A 17,017-nucleotide genomic window follows, 5' to 3' on the forward strand; every position below is an offset into this window, starting at 1 on the left:
GAAATGCAGTAACCAAATAGGCAAACTAGAATTTGTATCCCTGAGCCATTATTTAGGAAGGTGGCATGAAGCCTTCATGAATAGTTTGACTCCTAAATCTTGGAAAATCCAGATTTTCTCAACGTGTACCGCATCTTTTCTGGTGATTGCCATCTTTTTCTCCTGCTAAACCTCAGGAATCCATGCATTTATCTCCTTCAGGCTGTGCTATGGTGACTCTCTCAGTCACCTGGACAGCAGCTATAAAGAACATGACTATTTGTGTCCCCTGGGCTCTGTCAATTCAGTGTTTCCCAAACCAAACTATATCAAATCCCAGGATAAATTCCTGTGTGCCACCCATCTCCTTCTGTGGGACAATCTGCTCAAGAAGTTCCAGCAGCTCCATTCCCTGGTTTTCTTACTGAAAGATTCCAGCCCCTCAGTCTTGGAGGAGATCTCTTCCATTTTGAATTTCTCCCACACTTTCTCTCCCCACCACAAAACAAAACAACTGAGCCAAAAAAGCAGTGTAGCCTTAAATACACTCTGAATCTGGGCAGGAGAAATGCCAGAGAATCTGTGGAATACTGCTGTTGCTCCTGATCCTATATGGAAAGCAATAACATATTTTTGTGATAGCTGACAGCAGATAGATTATGGATCTGTCTCCTGGGAAATATCTACGTTCTGCCAAGGCTGAGATATTCAGTCTAGTCTCAGCTAAGCTAATTCTGGACATGGAAACAATATAGTTGTGTTAGTAGGATGTTCCACTCAGATGAATTAGCCTTTGCAGCTGACCCATCCCTGCTCCCATCGAGAGGGATGTGGCCTGGGACACAATGAGTTTCCATGACTGTCATCCACAGCTTCCCACAGAAAGGAGGGCTCACACCAGGACACAAGGATGGGTAAAGCAAACCACTCTCAGATGTAAAATATGCCAAATTGCACAAGGATTAAGTCCTGTGTTCTTGCTTCATTGCTAAAATCAACCTGATTTTGTGCTGGTTATCCCATTGGAGTAGCCCTGGTAGCAGCCCATGCCTGGTAAAGTGAAGGTGTTTGTGTCCATGGAGATTTCTGTGCAGTCACCCAGAATCCCAAGGTCAGCTGGTATTTACATGTCTTTGCATCTTAAAACCCTTCACAAATTTTTTCTTCTAAGAATTTGCCCTTGCTACTGCAATACTTACTCTGATTTTCCTTATTAAATCTAAATATTTCTGTGGTTTCTACATTTTCTTTTCTCTTTCTGAGAGTGCCTAATTATGGTGAAAAATACACATTTTTTCTGTTCTTCCCAGCTTAACGGTGAAGGAGAATTTGAATCATCTTCCCCTTTTCTTAAATTAGGATATCTTGCCACAGCTACACTCTGAGTCCTCAGCACCTCCCACCATGCACTTTAACCATTCCACTTCTGATTTGGGAAATACATGTTTTAATTAAAACCTGAGAGGGAAATAGATTTTCTTTTTCACTTGAAATTCTGAACGGGGGAAAAAAAAATTGATTTTTCAATGGGTACTAGAGAAACAAAATTCCCCATAAAATTAAAATAACAATTGCATTGGATGTCATTTTTTGGGGGGGACATTAAAAATGTTTAATTATGATTGCCCCATCCCTGGAAGTGTTCAAGGCCAGGCTGGATGTGGCTCCGAATAACCTGGAATAGTGAAAGCTATCCCTCCCTATCTTTAAGGTCCCTTTCAACCCAAGCCATCCCAAAATTCCATGATCTATGATTCTATGATTTTTGCTCTCTTTTTTTTTCATGGGAAATAATGTAAAAATAAAAGCTAGTTTAAAATGGAAATCACACCCTGCTGCCCCTGAAAGACTGACAGGAGAATATTTCTATGGAAGTGTTCTATTCTGATTTTTCAACACAGTGTTTTATCAACTTGACATATTTCCATGATACAATTTTCTTTTGACAGGTTGACATTTCCTCATGGGAAATTCCATAGGAATGTTTCTGATGGGTTCTTTCAGATGATCTGCAGTTCTAAAAGTGAAGGCACCACTTGTGAGATGCTGAAAAGAGTTATAATCATTCTGGTGGGGGGAGTTGGGAGCAGACTGATCACTGCATTTTGTGTTCTGCCTTAATGAATGCATAAACAAATTACAGGGCTTAAAGGAGCAGCTGACCTGGTGCCTCTTTATCATGAGAGCACAGATGCTGTACAAAATCCTTAATGTGACACTTAATGCCTTGGCTCTTGATGAGCATTCCCTCATTAATTGCTTAAGTCTCCAGATTTAAGCTCAGACACTGAGAAGGCAGAATTTACTACCAGTGTAAAATACACTGACTGAGAGGCATTTATTCCTTGAAAACAAATGAGCAGGATTGGGACTCAGCTTTTAAGCAGAGCTTCCCCACTGAGGCTGATGAGAATTCCTGCCTTTTTTGCATGCAGTGAGGGCCAGATCTGGCTCAGTAGTTTGAGCATTTTAAAAGTCTGAAGCCATATTCTCACTGGCTATGAAAGCAGAATAATTCCAGCAAAGTTGGCTTGCCTCAGCAATAGCACATTGTCTCTCTTCTGCTTTAGATGATGTTCACAAAAAGGCCTGCATTTTTGTCATTATTTAAAATTAAAAAAAAAACAACTTGTGTGTTTTTATGTCCTCTACAAAATGACTGTTTGTGCTATTACTTTTACTCACAACCAGTCTTCAGCCATTGAACTTTTAACTCAGATGCATGAACCTGGCAGTCATTATGTCCTCAATTCTGAGACAACCAGAATTATTGATCTTGGACCTTGAACTATCAGAGAAGGACAGGACAGTCTGTTAGCCAGTGGACCAAAAAAGGGCATGGCAAATGCAAAATCAAGGGGATATTAGCTAGGTTACCCTATTTTCATTTCACAGTTGTATTCTGTGGCTTTAAAATGGACTATATTGCAAACATAGTGGTGTCTGGAAGACTTGGAGCCTGAAGCATTTGGAGAAGGTGGTCAGGGAACATTTGTTTACTGTTTTCTTGCCTTGAAGAATTAAGAATTGTAAAACAAGACTACCAAGGGTCACTGCCTTGAGCTGTGAAACTTCTGTGCTCACACAGACCTGTCAGGAATCAGTGACATCTGCATTTTGTGTTCATTGCAGACAGTGTGGTTTCATAACCATTTATTTCTTCCAGCTGAGCAGCCAGGTACGTCATTTCAGATTTCAGGGAGGATGTTTGCCAGGGGGGCTTTGTGCTGCTGAGATGAGCAGAGCAGATCTGCTCAAAGGATGACTCTGAGATACAAACCTTTACTAAACACATCCACCCTGATCGATTTTCCATGGCTGTGTTTCCTCAAGCTCCTGGAAAGTTTATCAGCATGTTTGTCATTGAAGTTTCCACTAACTTAAACCACCACTGCCTGTTGCTACGTGAAATTAATCCAGACCTATTCACCTGACTGCAGACCTATTAATAACATTCTTTGCATGCTTCAGTAATCACAGACAAGCCATACATCTAAAAAGTGCTTTGGAACTACTGTCAAGCTCCTTTTTAAACCTCATTAAGATTGGATTACTTGGTTACATTAATCCTGGTGGCCTTATGCCAGTGGTCCTGACTCACAGTGGTTATTGTAACACATTGCCTGTAAGAATACAGAAACTAGCAAATTCAAAGGTGAGACTGAAAGAAAAAGAATCACAGAATAGTTTGGGTTGGAAGTGACTTTTTAAAGGTCATCTGGTACAACCCCCTGTAATAAGCAGGGACATCTTCAACCACATCAAGCTGCTCAGTGCCCACTCCAACCTGACATTGAATAATTCTATGGATGGATCATTTGTGCCACTGTTTTGCCTCTCTCATACAATGGTTCTTTCTTATATCTAATCTAAATCAACCCTTCTTCAGTTTAAAGCTGTTACCCCTTGCCCTGTCACTCCATACCATTGTAAAAAGCCCTTCTCCAGCTCTCTTGCAGCCTTTTTAGGTACTGGAAAGTGCTCTCACTTCTCCCTGGAGCTGTCTCCTCTCCATGCTGAAAGAAAAGCAGGAATTTGTCCCCAAGGCCCTTTTAGTGTCACAGAGTTGTCCACAGGTCAGATGAAGTGAGGAGCCAGCATCCTGTGCTTTCAGGATTCAATTATGGTGTAGCTGAGGCACACAGTGCTGCCTTTAGATCACCTCCAATAAATTCAGTACCTGCTGCTCCCACCATGCAGTGGAAGGGAGCTTCCTGCCTGCCATCCAAGCACAAAAATATTGTTTGTGGGTATAAACACCACAAGTTCCATGCTTTGCAAACTGATGCTGAATTTCATGGTAACAACAGAAGCATTTTGGCCCTTTCCAACTTTCTAAGTGGGGAAAGAAAAGAAGAGAGACTTAGCTTAAAACACAACATGTCAGCAGTGGAATGTGTGAGATTTGAATTCCTGGCTCTTGTGCCCTTGACATTCAAATATGGTGGTCTTTCCTTCATTTTATGTTTTGGGTTGGTTTTTTTTTTTCTGAATCCAAAAATCAAGATTCCTGCTACTTTGTTAGTTTCTGATGATTATGGGAACTGCATGTTCTACAAAGTCTCATAGTGAAAGAGACTCATTTTATGGAAAGAGGGAGGTGAGGGGAGGATCAATGGGCTTCCTGCACAGAAAAACTGACATAATGTGAGAATGCAGAGTATTATATCCTAATCTCTGGAAAATTTGGTATAATCTAGCATTTGCATTTTGAAAATCACCCATCAGAATCATAGAGTCATTGAAATGGGAAAAGACCTCTAAGAACATCGAGTCCAACCACTAATCCAGCACTGCCAAGTCATGGGCTTACCAACAAAGGGAGGAGAAATGGGAGGAGAAACATTTCTAAATATTCCTCTGAGTCCCCTTGGATATCAGTGAGGAGGAATTCTGTCAAAAATGAGCCCTTTTCAAAGCCAGCACCACAGGGGTAGAGGCACTGCTGGGAGGGCTCCCAGCACTCACCACCACAGTGGCTGATGTCAGGTGTATTTAAATTTGCCTTTTCTTGGTTTTAAGCTTTACTTGTGTATCCTACAGTGTTGTTCTGTAAGTGTTTCCCCACTGGGCTCACGAGGATAAAGCCTGCTGCCTGTTTTAATCCTGACTGCTGCTTGAAGTAGGAGAAAATGATTCCCCTGGACAGAGAGGTCAAGGGATCAGTTGGGGTTTTTTTGTTAGAATTAGTTAGAAGGCAGGTGTGGTTCCATGCCAGGAAAGGGGATGAATCCTCCAAAGCAGGCAGTGTTCTCTGGAGACTCAGCTCTGGGAAAGCCCCTCTGTCATAAATGCCTTTTCCTTTCTTTCAGAACAAGTATTTTTGTCTGTGTTTCACTCTGTGGCTCTGTGAGCTCTGTTTGTCTTCTCCTTAATTTTAACCAGGTAAAATTTAAAAAATTCACTCTGCTTTCCCTGGCTTCATTTGATTGACACCATCCATGGGAGGGAGGTGTGTGGAAAGCAAATCCAGGTGTGTGGAGAAGCAGGATATCAAACCCATCTATTCTACACCTGGCTCCTGGTGTAAATCACACAGGTAGAGCACAACCTGACAAGGACCACAATCCACTGCTGATAACCACACTTCACTTTTTACCCCATCAGGATTTCTACAAAGACTTTTCCCAAAGGAAAAATGTAAAATAAATTGCAATGAAATACAAAATCATAGATAAACCTGGGTTGGAAGAAACCTCTGGAGATGTCGACTCTCCTGCTGCTCAAAGCAGGGCTGACGTCCCAGTCAGGCTCAGGGATTTTTCCAATGAGGTACAGAAAATCCCCAACCTTAGTTTTTAAACACATTACTTCCCTGTGGCACTGATAGGAGCTCTTTGAATGTCTTTTCCTTAAATAATGTAAAATACATTGGAGCTCTTCCCAATTTGGATCAGAAGAGATGTGCAAGCATGGCAAGAGACAACGTTGGTTTCATTCATTACTGCTGGTTCTTTCTGCCTCCATGTAGAGGAATTTCAACATTTGTACCTTTTATGGAATACTGAAAGACATGGAATACTTGTGGAGCAGCTGCACAAATTTCAATTCAAAAAATATCCAAATATTCAAATTTTAATTCAAGCCCTATAAGGGTGATGTGGTTTTGCTGCCCAGCTGAATTTTGTACTCACACCTATCAGAGATTCCCAGGCTGATGTGCAGGAGCCACTGTTTTCAGGACATGAGTTGTATCTGTACCTCTCAGCAGCATCCTGAATTTTTCATGAGGCTGGAAAGAAAGATCTCTGGGGTCTGTCTGCCATTCAGCCACTAATGCTGACAGCTGCAGGTATCTGGGGAATATTATTCTGTCCATCCTTACGTGCTTTACCCAGCAGTTTTAAAGATTTGAAATTACTGAATAAAGCCTTTGTTAAGTCTGTCAAACATTTTCTGTACCTGTTCTTGGGGCCAAAAGGAAGTTGAACCATTTTAGGCACAAAATTTCAGTCCTATACAGACTAGAACTTGTTTTGTTTTGTTTTTTTTTTTTCTGGGATGAAACTCAAGATTCAGTCAAATGCTCCTACCAGTTTATCTGGAAAGAGAGTGTCTGGCTTGCTTTCCACCTAAAAAAAGAACACAAGACAAATTTACACACCCTGAAGCATTTCAACAGCAGGTGTCTTTAGCTTAATATCTCTACCTGTGTTTTCATTAGAGGGTAAATTGCCTCAGCCCTGACAGTAATCTCTTCCTTTCCTTTTCATGCCTCAGGATGTAAAGCAGCATTTATTGACAAACAAGCAATACCCAGAAAACTCCCATTTCTGAGCAAAAGGAAATTCTTTATTACCATATCTCTGATAAATAAACATGAAATGATTCATCCCCTTCCTGCTACCATAGCTCACGAAAATCCTGCTTGCAAAGGGTGCTGACACAGCAGCTCAGTACAGACTGGACCAGAAAAAAAAGGAGAGTAGATGGATAAAAAGATGGTTTAGAAATGCAAAGTGGTGAGCAAGCAGCATAAAAATCTTTTCCTTAAAGGTCTGGAAGGAAATTTCTCTAAGTGCTTTAGTAGCTTCAGCGCTGCTAAGATGAATAAGTTGTGGAATTTCAGAGGAGTGTCTTTATATTTTTATGAGATGTTTTCCTGGTTAATCCACAGGCTGAGTCCACCCACTTTGCCACCTTCTCTGCAGTGTCCATGGAAACACTGGGGTAAAGCTAGAAATGAATTTTGTGGGCCCAAAAATCCAAATTGTTTTTATTGGCAGTGGGGCATCCCCTGCTAACTTCATCTGACCTTCCAGGTGAGAGGTTGCAATCCTTGCACAGGATTCAGGTAAAATTCAGCCTGAAAAGGCTGAGCCATCCTAATCTAAGGCAGTGTGAACAAGGCCATTATTTCTGCCTAAAAGAAGTTGTGAGCTAAAAAAATCTGATGCAGAGAGCTGCTCTGGAAAGGGATTTTGACTGATAGTCAGCCAGGCCAGAGGAAATAAGACAAGCAATGCTGGCTGAGCCACAGCAGGCCCACCAGCATGTGTTTTAATTAGGTACTGCCTGAGTGAAGCGTTATTCTGTAAAATCTCAGACCCTTTGAAGCTGCTGAGGCTGATTGCTGCAATATTTAGAGGAGTATTAGCATGAGTGACTAACAGGTCCTCCAGCTCTCCTGCCTGGAAGAGCTCTCACGTACAGCAAGGCAGCACAAACAGCTTTGATTCACACTCTGGGAGCCAGATGTTCATCACAGGGAAGTGTTGCCAAAGGTGGCACTAATTAATTGCTGTGAACAAGACAGGCTTCAGAAATCAAATGCTCTCATGCCTGAAGCTGGTGCCTCTCAGTGAGGATTTAAAGGTGTGGGGCCAGAGCATCAGTCACTGTGCACTGTCCTAATCCTGTGGCAATGAGGAACAGCAAAGTGGATGGCAAGTTGTAACATTTGCAGGGTGATTTCTTCTGTAGCTAAAGATTGGGTGGATTTGTGGGATTCACCTAATTTCAGTTATCTCCAATCCCTATCTGAACTCACTGTTTTCAGCTTCTTTCACAGACAAGGGAAGAAACAGGCCAAAGTGGGATGTGGGTGCTCAGATGGGCCACAGACACTTAGTCTGGGGTGTTGTGGAGTGAAGCTGGGCTCAGATCTCCGCTGACTGCAAAGGGGGAATGGAGAACACCCTATAAGACACCCTATAATAATAATAATGTCTTTTTTCAGCCCAGTCCTACCTATGATGGTAATTTGTTAAGCCATAAGATATCTTAGGAACTGACATCTCATTTCCTATGTCCTTGTTAAAAGTTTAGGGTCCCATATTGGACATCTGGTGAACATCTTATGCAGAGATTGAAGTGCTAACAGGAACCTGTGCTTAATATTCAATCTGTGTGCTTGCATTTATTTCTATTTATCAACATCATTTCCAGACCCACTGTTTACCACATGGAGCTTTGTGCTGCTGCTGGCTCCAGTGACTGGCAACACTGAGACAGCTGAAGGGCAAGAAGTGAAAGAGAAAAAAAAAATCATTATGTGCAAATCTCTTGTTTCTCCTTTCTACCAGAAGATAAATAAGTTATTTGTTTATTTATCAGTGTCTTGGCAGCAAGATTTTTGCAAGCAGTTGGTATACCAATGGAAAATTGTAAAAGCAAACTCTATGGTCACATTCAGGATAAATGTTGTATCTGTGTCCAAGCTAAGGGTCCTAACTCACAGGGATGCCTAATTCTCATTTTTTTAGAATGTGCTGCACTGCCACAGGTTGCCCAGAGAAGCTGCTCCACCTCTGGAAGTGTCCAAGGCCAGGTTGGATGGACTGGTTTAGTAGAAGTTGTTCCTGCCCATGGCATGGGGTGGAATGAGATGAGCTTTAAGGTCCCTTCAAATTCAAACCATTCTGGGATTCTGTGATATTTAGTTTTAAGTCTGAAGTAACACAAATGCATTTGCCTCCATGCTTTGAGTCATTTCAGCCACTCAGAATAGAAAAAAAACCTGCAATAGAAAAAAACCCGGCAAGCACGATCCAAAATAGAAGGCAGCTATTCCTGGGAAGAGCGATGCTTTTCTTCAGGGATGACACAGCACCATTAGCTAGAGATAAAGAGAGATAAATTATGTTGACAGCTGAATTCTAGACAAGTGGATGTAGAAAATCCCCATTTCATGCATTCCTCCACTAGATAAGCCTGGTTCTTCTCCTGTGTGTACCTCCAGTGTGGATTCACTGAAACCCACATGGCTACAGAGTGTAAAATTGGATTATTATTGCTGTGACTGACAAATGGATATTTGTAAAACTCCTTCTGATTCATTCACCTGCCAACTGCTGAGTCAAATTTCCAGTCCTATCCACTAACACTGACAGTGTCAGGCAAGAATGGCAAGAAATATCCTGAACCTTTTTGTTTGTTTTTTGGTTCATGATATTTCTTGCCATTCTTGCCTTGTGCTGTGAGCTTCCAGAGAGCCTGAAAACAGTTCTTGGAGGGAAAAAAGGAGAAAAAAAAAAGTGATTTTCAAACCTTTCACTAGAAAAGGTAAGTGAGCAGCATTGCCAGATGATGGCAAGAAATAAAACAAACATTGCACTGGCAAAGAGAAAGTTTTTTCCAAGGAAATTCCTGATGGGCTGAGTGATAACCCCGGACAAGGAAATCCTAAAATGACTTGGCAGATATGGGGGCAGAAATTGCTGATAGCTCAGCTGCTAAAATAATTGACACCTCAAGGAATTCAGAGCAGCCTGTCAAGGGAAGGATCCTCCCAAAGCTTTGTCTGGTGAAACTGCACTTCAGCAGGGAAATTTCTCAGGCAATGATAAAGCTTGTCAGAAATGAGAGTGAGCCCCAAGAGACATCTTTATTTGGCAGAAAAGTATATTATTTTTGTTTCATTGGGTTCCCTAGATCTCCACTGATTACAATATGGGCTCAGCATTAAAATCTTGAGGCACCTACAGTTATTGATCTCAGTCCACAAGAGAAATCCTGTCCACAGTAACATTTAAATTGCAGGACTACATTGGATGTCTGAGCCTCAAGACAGAATGAAAGCTACTCTAGCATGTAAGGGGACATGGCAAGCTGAAAATTAATAACTTACTTGAGCCCAAAAACCCAGACATAATATTGAACCAGAAAGATCCAAAGAGGAAGGGAAATGGAAGAGGAGAGGAATAAGTTCTATGAATTTCTTTGCAAAGCAGTGAATCTTCCAGTTTTGCTTTACGTTCACAAAAGTACTGTAATAAAAGTTCTTTTTATTGAGGCCTCAACACTAAACTATAAGTGATTTCAAGCTAAAAGGACTGGGAGTTTAGCCCTTAAGTTGTGTCATTTATTTTAAGACTGCTGATATAAAAAAATCACTCCTTGAAGAGTGAGCATTGTATGAAGACATTGCCTGCCAAGGGGGAAAACAAATATAAAATTTAGGAAAGAATCCTAAAAACTACATCCTGAAGAAAGAACTTGAGCAGAAAACTCATGAGTCAGATTTTAGTGTAATCACAGTGGATTAAAGCTGGATGGAACTGTCTCAGTCTTCATTTGTTTAGTGCCAGATCTCCTTCAGTGTGGTAAAATACAGGTGAACACTGCAATCTAAATGCAAAATGCAGAAGACATTTCTGATAAAAGAGTGAAAGAGAGAGGCTGAATCACGCATTTCTCTCTGCTATTTGGAAATCCAAGATTTATTTCCACAGAATTAACTTGAAAGCTATTTGGAAATAATCAAGTTTTACCAAGAATCCACCAAAATGTCTTATCTACTTAGAGATGTGTTTCTACGTATTCGGTGTGGCTTGAAATTCTTGAACCCAAATTAGGTGATTCCTCTCATGACACATTTCCCCCCTCCCCCATTTTTAAGGTGAAACATCTCTTGATAATACTTTTCACCATATTTTTAAAATTTGTCTCTGAAACTGCTTTGCCAGGGAACTTTGAACAGCATCGAGGTTGCCACTTGTCCTTCCCAGCCTGGAGCAAAGCACCTGAAAGCCCCAAGTAGCCAGATCAGCATCCCCAGATGTGGCAGCCTTGCTGTCCCACAGCTGGCTGAGCAAAGGGGAACACCTGGCAGGGCCTGCAGCCACCAGAAGAATTCTACCAGCCCATTTTGGGCTCGGTGCTCCCTGAGGTTTGTGGTGCCCTTGGGAAGTGAAGAGCCAATTGCATCTCCTTGGCAATGGGATGTGCCAAACACTGAGCACCAGGAAAAGCCCTGGGTTATTCCATGAGAATACAGGGGCCACATGAGTTCCACAGCAAAGAAAGCCAGAAAATCTATTTTATGCTGAAGGGGGTGATGCTTTCAGATAATTTTCCTTCTTTCTCCCCACTGCCAAGGTTAATACTACACCCCAGAGACTTCACTATTAGGAGCCATTTCAGACAATGGAACTTTCTTTAAATATCACCATATTTTCCTCCATCCTACTTACATCCCTCCTTCCAGTGCCATTGCAAGTACTGACCTACTGAAGAGGAAGAAGCTCTGTGCCTTTGCTTTGTCAGAATTTTCCTGTTTTCCTGAGCCATGCTCGTTACCAACTCTGACCCACCATTATTTCAGGAAACCATCACATTCATAATTAATAACAACCCTCCAGCTAACTTTCCTCCCTTGCAGAAATTATTCTGGTTTCAAATGTCATCGTGGCATTCACTCATTCTACAAGAATCAGGGGGGATCTCCTCCCATTCCTTCTCCCAGCTTGGCCTTTTCCAGGTCTGGCACACCCAGATCAATTCCCCTGCCACTCTGAAACAGAGCTGAGATGCAGACAGGAGGGAACAGGGCAGCACAACACTTCAGAGAATTGTAGCTGTTCTGAGCTGTCACATCCCTGAAAGGGCTCTAACTTTGTTCCTTTAGGGGATGAATAAAACATCTGATACATTGGATTTAAAATTAAATTTAAATCCAATGTTAAAATTGGATTTACTCAGATCTTGCACAAGAGGCCTAAAACCTATCCAAGTTCAAATGGGGACCCAATTTGTCCCCAAGTGGGGACACATAGAAGAGGGCTCTGGAACTCACCTGAAGGGATGTATTTGGTATTTTCTGATGTTTCCTTTCAACTGAAAGACATCTCATCACCCTGAGAGGTCCTCCAGTGTTTCAGAGAGACAAAGTTGGCACCTGATTCAGCCCCATTTCACCCTTTGGTTGCTGATGTCTTGTGCGATGCTTGTGGTTATTATTGAAATTGCTTTTCAAGTTATTTCATTGTATTTTAGAAATTCCTCAGGGCTATGGACACAGCAAGGACCTTGCTGTGTTAGATGTGACACCAAGAACTGCCCATGCCCTTCCTCCAGTGAGGATTCTTTCTGTACAGCTTCACCACTGAGAGTATTGGGGATACTTGAAGTTTTTTCAGGAGCTTTAAAGAGGAATAAAAATCACCACCAAACAAGCAAAAAGGAGTTATCCTTGTATGGGCATGACTGCAAGCCATGTCTGAAAGTCATCTGGGCAAGGACTGAGCAACTGGGTCCTTGCCATGATCCCATGTGGAGACTCACTCCATCTCTGAGCATTGATCTCAGGGGTCTTGGTGCTCCCTGGAAGAACAAGGCTTACATTTCTCATGCCATATCCACACATGGCTGTGAGGGCCGGGAGTGATAACTCTGCTAGACACAGGAACTGGGCTCCAACAGGCTCAGGGGCATCCAAAGCTGTAAGATTCCAATTCCCTGATCATCAACATCCATCCCAGAGCAACCAGAGGGCCAGAAGCTCCTTGGGCAAGTCAGCAGGAAGATGAGGGATGACCTTGCTCTGCCTTTCCTGGCACAGAGGTCCAGCCTGGCAAATATCTGTAGTTAAGAGCAGGACAAATGCCTTTTGTTTCAGAAACGATGGCTGTGTGGATGTCTGTGTGTCTGTAGGCCTCTGTTTCCATGTTAACATTGACCAACCTCCCCCAAAATCCCAGCCAGTAGAATTCATGATCCTACAAGTTTTAGAAAAGGACATGACTGGGACAAGAGTCCCCCAAATGAAGGAAAAGCTGCAACATGAGCTCCACCCTAAAAGAATATCCAAAAGGCAGTGACCTTATAAGCAACCCAGGCAACAAAAACCTTTGGTAGGACTTTGCAACCCAGCTGCAAGGGAAAAAGCCTCGGGCACGAGACTATGGGAATGATTTGTTTAGTCCTTAGATAGTCACAGTTTTGGGGTTGTTTTGCTCTGTTTCAATACAACTTTAAAGATTACGAGGCTCTGGGCAGCGCAATAAACACAGATAAATCAAAAGAGAAAGTCATGGAAAACCTTCCTGGTTCCAGGGCACTTGATGTCTGTGCACAGGCAGCTCCGGGCCTCTCTTACCCATTCCCATGAGTTCATGGAATCCTGTCACGTGTGAGTTTCCAGTCCCGGAGGTGGATGTTTAAATGCAATAAAAAATTGGGCTGGATTTATTCCTCCCTTTTGCATTTTCATGAACGAACTCATCTTAATTGGAAGCATGCAACTTTGGGATATGGCTTTGTTTTCTTTTAATAATGAAAGGAAACAAATGCTGGTGTGCAACAGGCAGAAAAGGGAAAACTAGGCAAGCTTAAATATTTACATGTATTCAAACTGTTGAATAACCAGAGGAAAAGGGAAAATAATGCTGTTTTTTGAGAACTTTTGCCAGTGTCTTAGGAGGATTCCAAGTTTTCTAGTGTATATAAGCGCCCATCTCCTTGCTGTGATGTTCATGTTGTCCTAAATGGGATTCTTGGAGGAAATTAGGAATGTAAGTCTTGTTATAGGTGTTTTAGAGAGGGTCAGAGGCTGTTTTATGCCTTCCTGAGCAAATGACAAAAAGCAAAATAATTCAGCAAGGCCTTAAAGGAAGATGTCCAGGTATTTCTGCATCTGAGTAAGACTTGCTAAGCTTCTGCAAACCCTGAAAAATTTGCTGGAACTCTTTCCTCTGTGCCACTATGACCTTTATGCCAGTTGATTTTGATTTAAAAAACCCCGACAAACAACAAGGAGGGCTGTGGAAAGACACTGTCTTGGGGGAAAAGGAAGAAAAGGCTCCATCTCCCTGAAGGAAACAGCTGGCAACAGGTGACTGCACAGGCAGGGTATGGCACTGCTCCCTGAGGAAATCCAGCAGGACTTGGAGGGAGCTGCTCCTGTCCGCTCCTGCCCCAGAACTGTGACAGAGCTGTGTGCCTCAGGACACAGCTGGCCTTTTGGGGACAGTCCCAGCTGCAGCTAGGGGAAGGTTCTGACTGTGATTCATGCACAGCTGGCTGTCCTCTGGGCAGATGGGGTGGAGAAGAGGGGAAAATAATCTTATTAGGCTCATTGCTGGCATGGAGAACCCCAGGGCTTGGCCTGATGCCCACACCTAACAATGCCACAGACACATCCATTGTATGGAGAGGCCAACTGGACATGGAGGGCCGGGAGTGATAACTCTGCTAGACACAGGAACTGGGCTCCAACAGGCTCAGGGGCATCCAAAGCTGTAAAATTCCAATTCCCTGATCATCAGCATCCATCCCAGAGCAACAAGAGGGCCAGAAGCTCCTTGAGCAAGTCAGAAGGTGAGGAGTGTCCCTTCTCTGCCTTTCCTGTCACAGGGGTCTAGCCTGGCAAATATCTGTAGTTAAGAGCAGGACAAATGTCTTTTGTTTCAGAAACCAAGTGCACAAGGGTCAGCCAAACAGGCAAGTTTGGGGTTGCCTGGATAGACGAGTGTACATGTATTGGGGAGTCCTACAAGGCTTGGTGCTGGGGGATAAAGGGCTTCTCATGGCAGCTGGGAATAGCAGAGGAGGTGCCCCACAGCCTTTGGGAAAGGCATGTGGATGAATTTGGTGACCAATAAGCCAGAACCTTTTTGCCCTGGGGTACAGAGGGAGATTGGAGATTTGCTTCTCATTATCTTTGAGGTGGAGATCCTCATCACACCTGGTAACGTTGCATGTTGGGCTTGAGGGATGTCCTGTTACTCTTGGAGGATAGGCAGGTGGTTCAGAGTGCACAAGGTCAGGGAGGATTCTTCCTTTCCTTCCCAGGCTTGTAGGCTGCCACAGAATCATAGAAAGACTCTGGTTGGAAGGGACCTTAAAGATCATCCTGTTGCAACCATCCTGCCAAGGGCAGGGACACCTTGCACTATCCCAGATTGTTCCAAGCCCTGTCCAACCTGGCCTTGGACACTTCCAGGGATGGGGCAGCCACAATCCAGGGAAGGATTTCTTCCTTGCATCTAATCTAAACTTTTAGCTTAAAAAGCATCCTATTGCTATGTGCTCAAGCAAAGAGTTGCTCTCTCTCTCTTTTTATAAAACACCTCTGCACACTGTGCATGCAATGCAGTTTGTACCTGGGCACTGGGGGAAGCCTGTTGCTCCTGAAAGTTTTCAGGCAGTGGAGTTAACATTTTACCTAATGCCTGGCAAAATGGGGTGGTGAAGGGATTATTAATGCTCCTGGGGGGCTATAAGGGGTGTATCCGATGCACCTAATTTTGGAAAATGATCCCCACTGCACCCAGAGCGTGGGCAGGGAGAATCCTCTTTCTCCTGGCTACTTTGGAGGCAGTGGAATTTCCAGCGTACGGGAGGGTGGAGGAGGCTCCCCGTTATTTCTGGAAGCTGGTGTGGAAGGCGTCCCCATCGCTCGGGGAAGAGGGATCTCCATCACCCAGCGCTCGGAGAGGGGGCTCCCCACGGCTGCCGGCCGAGCGCGGCCCCGCTTCCACCCAGCGCCCCATGGAAGGGGCAGCCCCTGTGGCGCTCGGAGCCGGGGCACAGCACGGTCCCCACGGCTGCTGGAGCCTGTGAGGGTCGCGCTCCCCCGGGGGCCCCCCGCCGCCTCCATCCCCGAGGAATCCTGGGCGGAGGGCGGGCTCGGCTCCCCCTTCTCCCTCCCTCCCTGCCTGCCGGGGGTTTGCTCTGGGACGCGGCGGCAGCGCCGGGCTCGGCTCCGGGACGGCGGGCAGGGGTCAAGGGCAGCAGGCGGGGGGCGATGCCGGCGCCGGGGCAGCGCCGAGGGTCCGGCTGAGCCCCGGGCACCCCCCGAGCCCTCATGGCGGGGCGAGCGCCTCAGCGCAGCCTCCCCGCGGCAGCGGCCGCCGCGCTCCTGCTCCTGCCCGTAAGTGCCGGGGACGGGAACGGGAAAGGGACGGGGGGTGCGGGACAGGGACAGGGACCGGGACGGGGAGGGAGCGGGGGGACGCCCCACGGCCGCGGGGAACGCAGCGGGGCAGCCGCGGGCGCTCGGGGCTCCGTGCGGGGACCGTGCCCCGCGCCCTCGCAGGTGCGTCCCCGGCTCTGGGGCAGCCCGGGCGGGCACCGCTCCCTGCCAGCTGCTGCCCGGGGATCCGTCCGTGCCCGGGGCCTTTTCCTGCTCCATCACAGGTGCTCTCAGAGACACCCTCTGCCCGCTCACCTCTGGAGCGAGTCCCTGCGCCCTTTTTAGTGCCCCCTGCCCTGTGACACAGCTACGTTTGCTCGCCTGAAGAGGTGCCAGCACAGGGACCCCGCTGGGCTGGCAGCTCCTTGCCCCAGCGGGGTTTTCTCTCAGATCTCCTCGCTCGCTGGCGGTGCCCGGTGCCCCGGCCTCTGTCCCGGTGCCTGTCCTGGCACCATGTGCTCCAGCAGCCCTCGGCGGGCAGGGGTGGCGATGGGCAGGGCTCAGCCCACGCACCCAGCCAAGCACTTACTCCGAGTTTCTCCCGAGTGAAACCCGCAGGAAGCTTTTCCGCGTGGTCCTTCTCCATCACCAGCGTCCCCCTGGGAGATGCTGGCATGAGGTGGAAATCAGGTTGGCCTCTGTCGGACAGGGCTTCAAGAGCTTTCCTGACTTGTTTGTTTTGAGTGGTGGTTTTAAGTGTGGTTAAGCCAGACTTGAAAAGAAAACGTGAGAGGTTAGGCAGCTTTGAACCTGTGCAGAATTTGTAAAGGCTGTTCCCACAGCTTTAAAAAAGTGGCAGTGACCCTTCTGAACCACAGTGTAATTGGTCTGTCTTTAACATTTCCTTAGATAAAGAAAGAAAATCTGTCCAGTTTCCCTAAGTTCTGTCTATTTTGGTTTGGT

General features: G+C 45.1%; 1 protein-coding gene across 1 annotated transcript in view; it reads left to right on the forward strand.

The window, feature by feature from the left end:
* Positions 1-15,609: 15,609 nt before the first annotated feature.
* The window catches only part of CRHR2 (corticotropin releasing hormone receptor 2), a 154,119-nt gene continuing 152,711 nt past the window's right edge, over positions 15,610-17,017 (forward strand). Inside the window, exon 1 of the mRNA XM_036406635.2 lies at positions 15,610-16,072. Within this exon, the coding sequence (XP_036262528.1) occupies positions 16,007-16,072 (66 nt within the window). The 5' untranslated portion in view covers positions 15,610-16,006. The remainder of the gene's footprint in view (positions 16,073-17,017) is intronic.

This window comes from Molothrus ater, chromosome 1 (assembly GCF_012460135.2).
Source record: "Molothrus ater isolate BHLD 08-10-18 breed brown headed cowbird chromosome 1, BPBGC_Mater_1.1, whole genome shotgun sequence".
NCBI classification, from domain to species: domain Eukaryota; kingdom Metazoa; phylum Chordata; class Aves; order Passeriformes; family Icteridae; genus Molothrus; species Molothrus ater.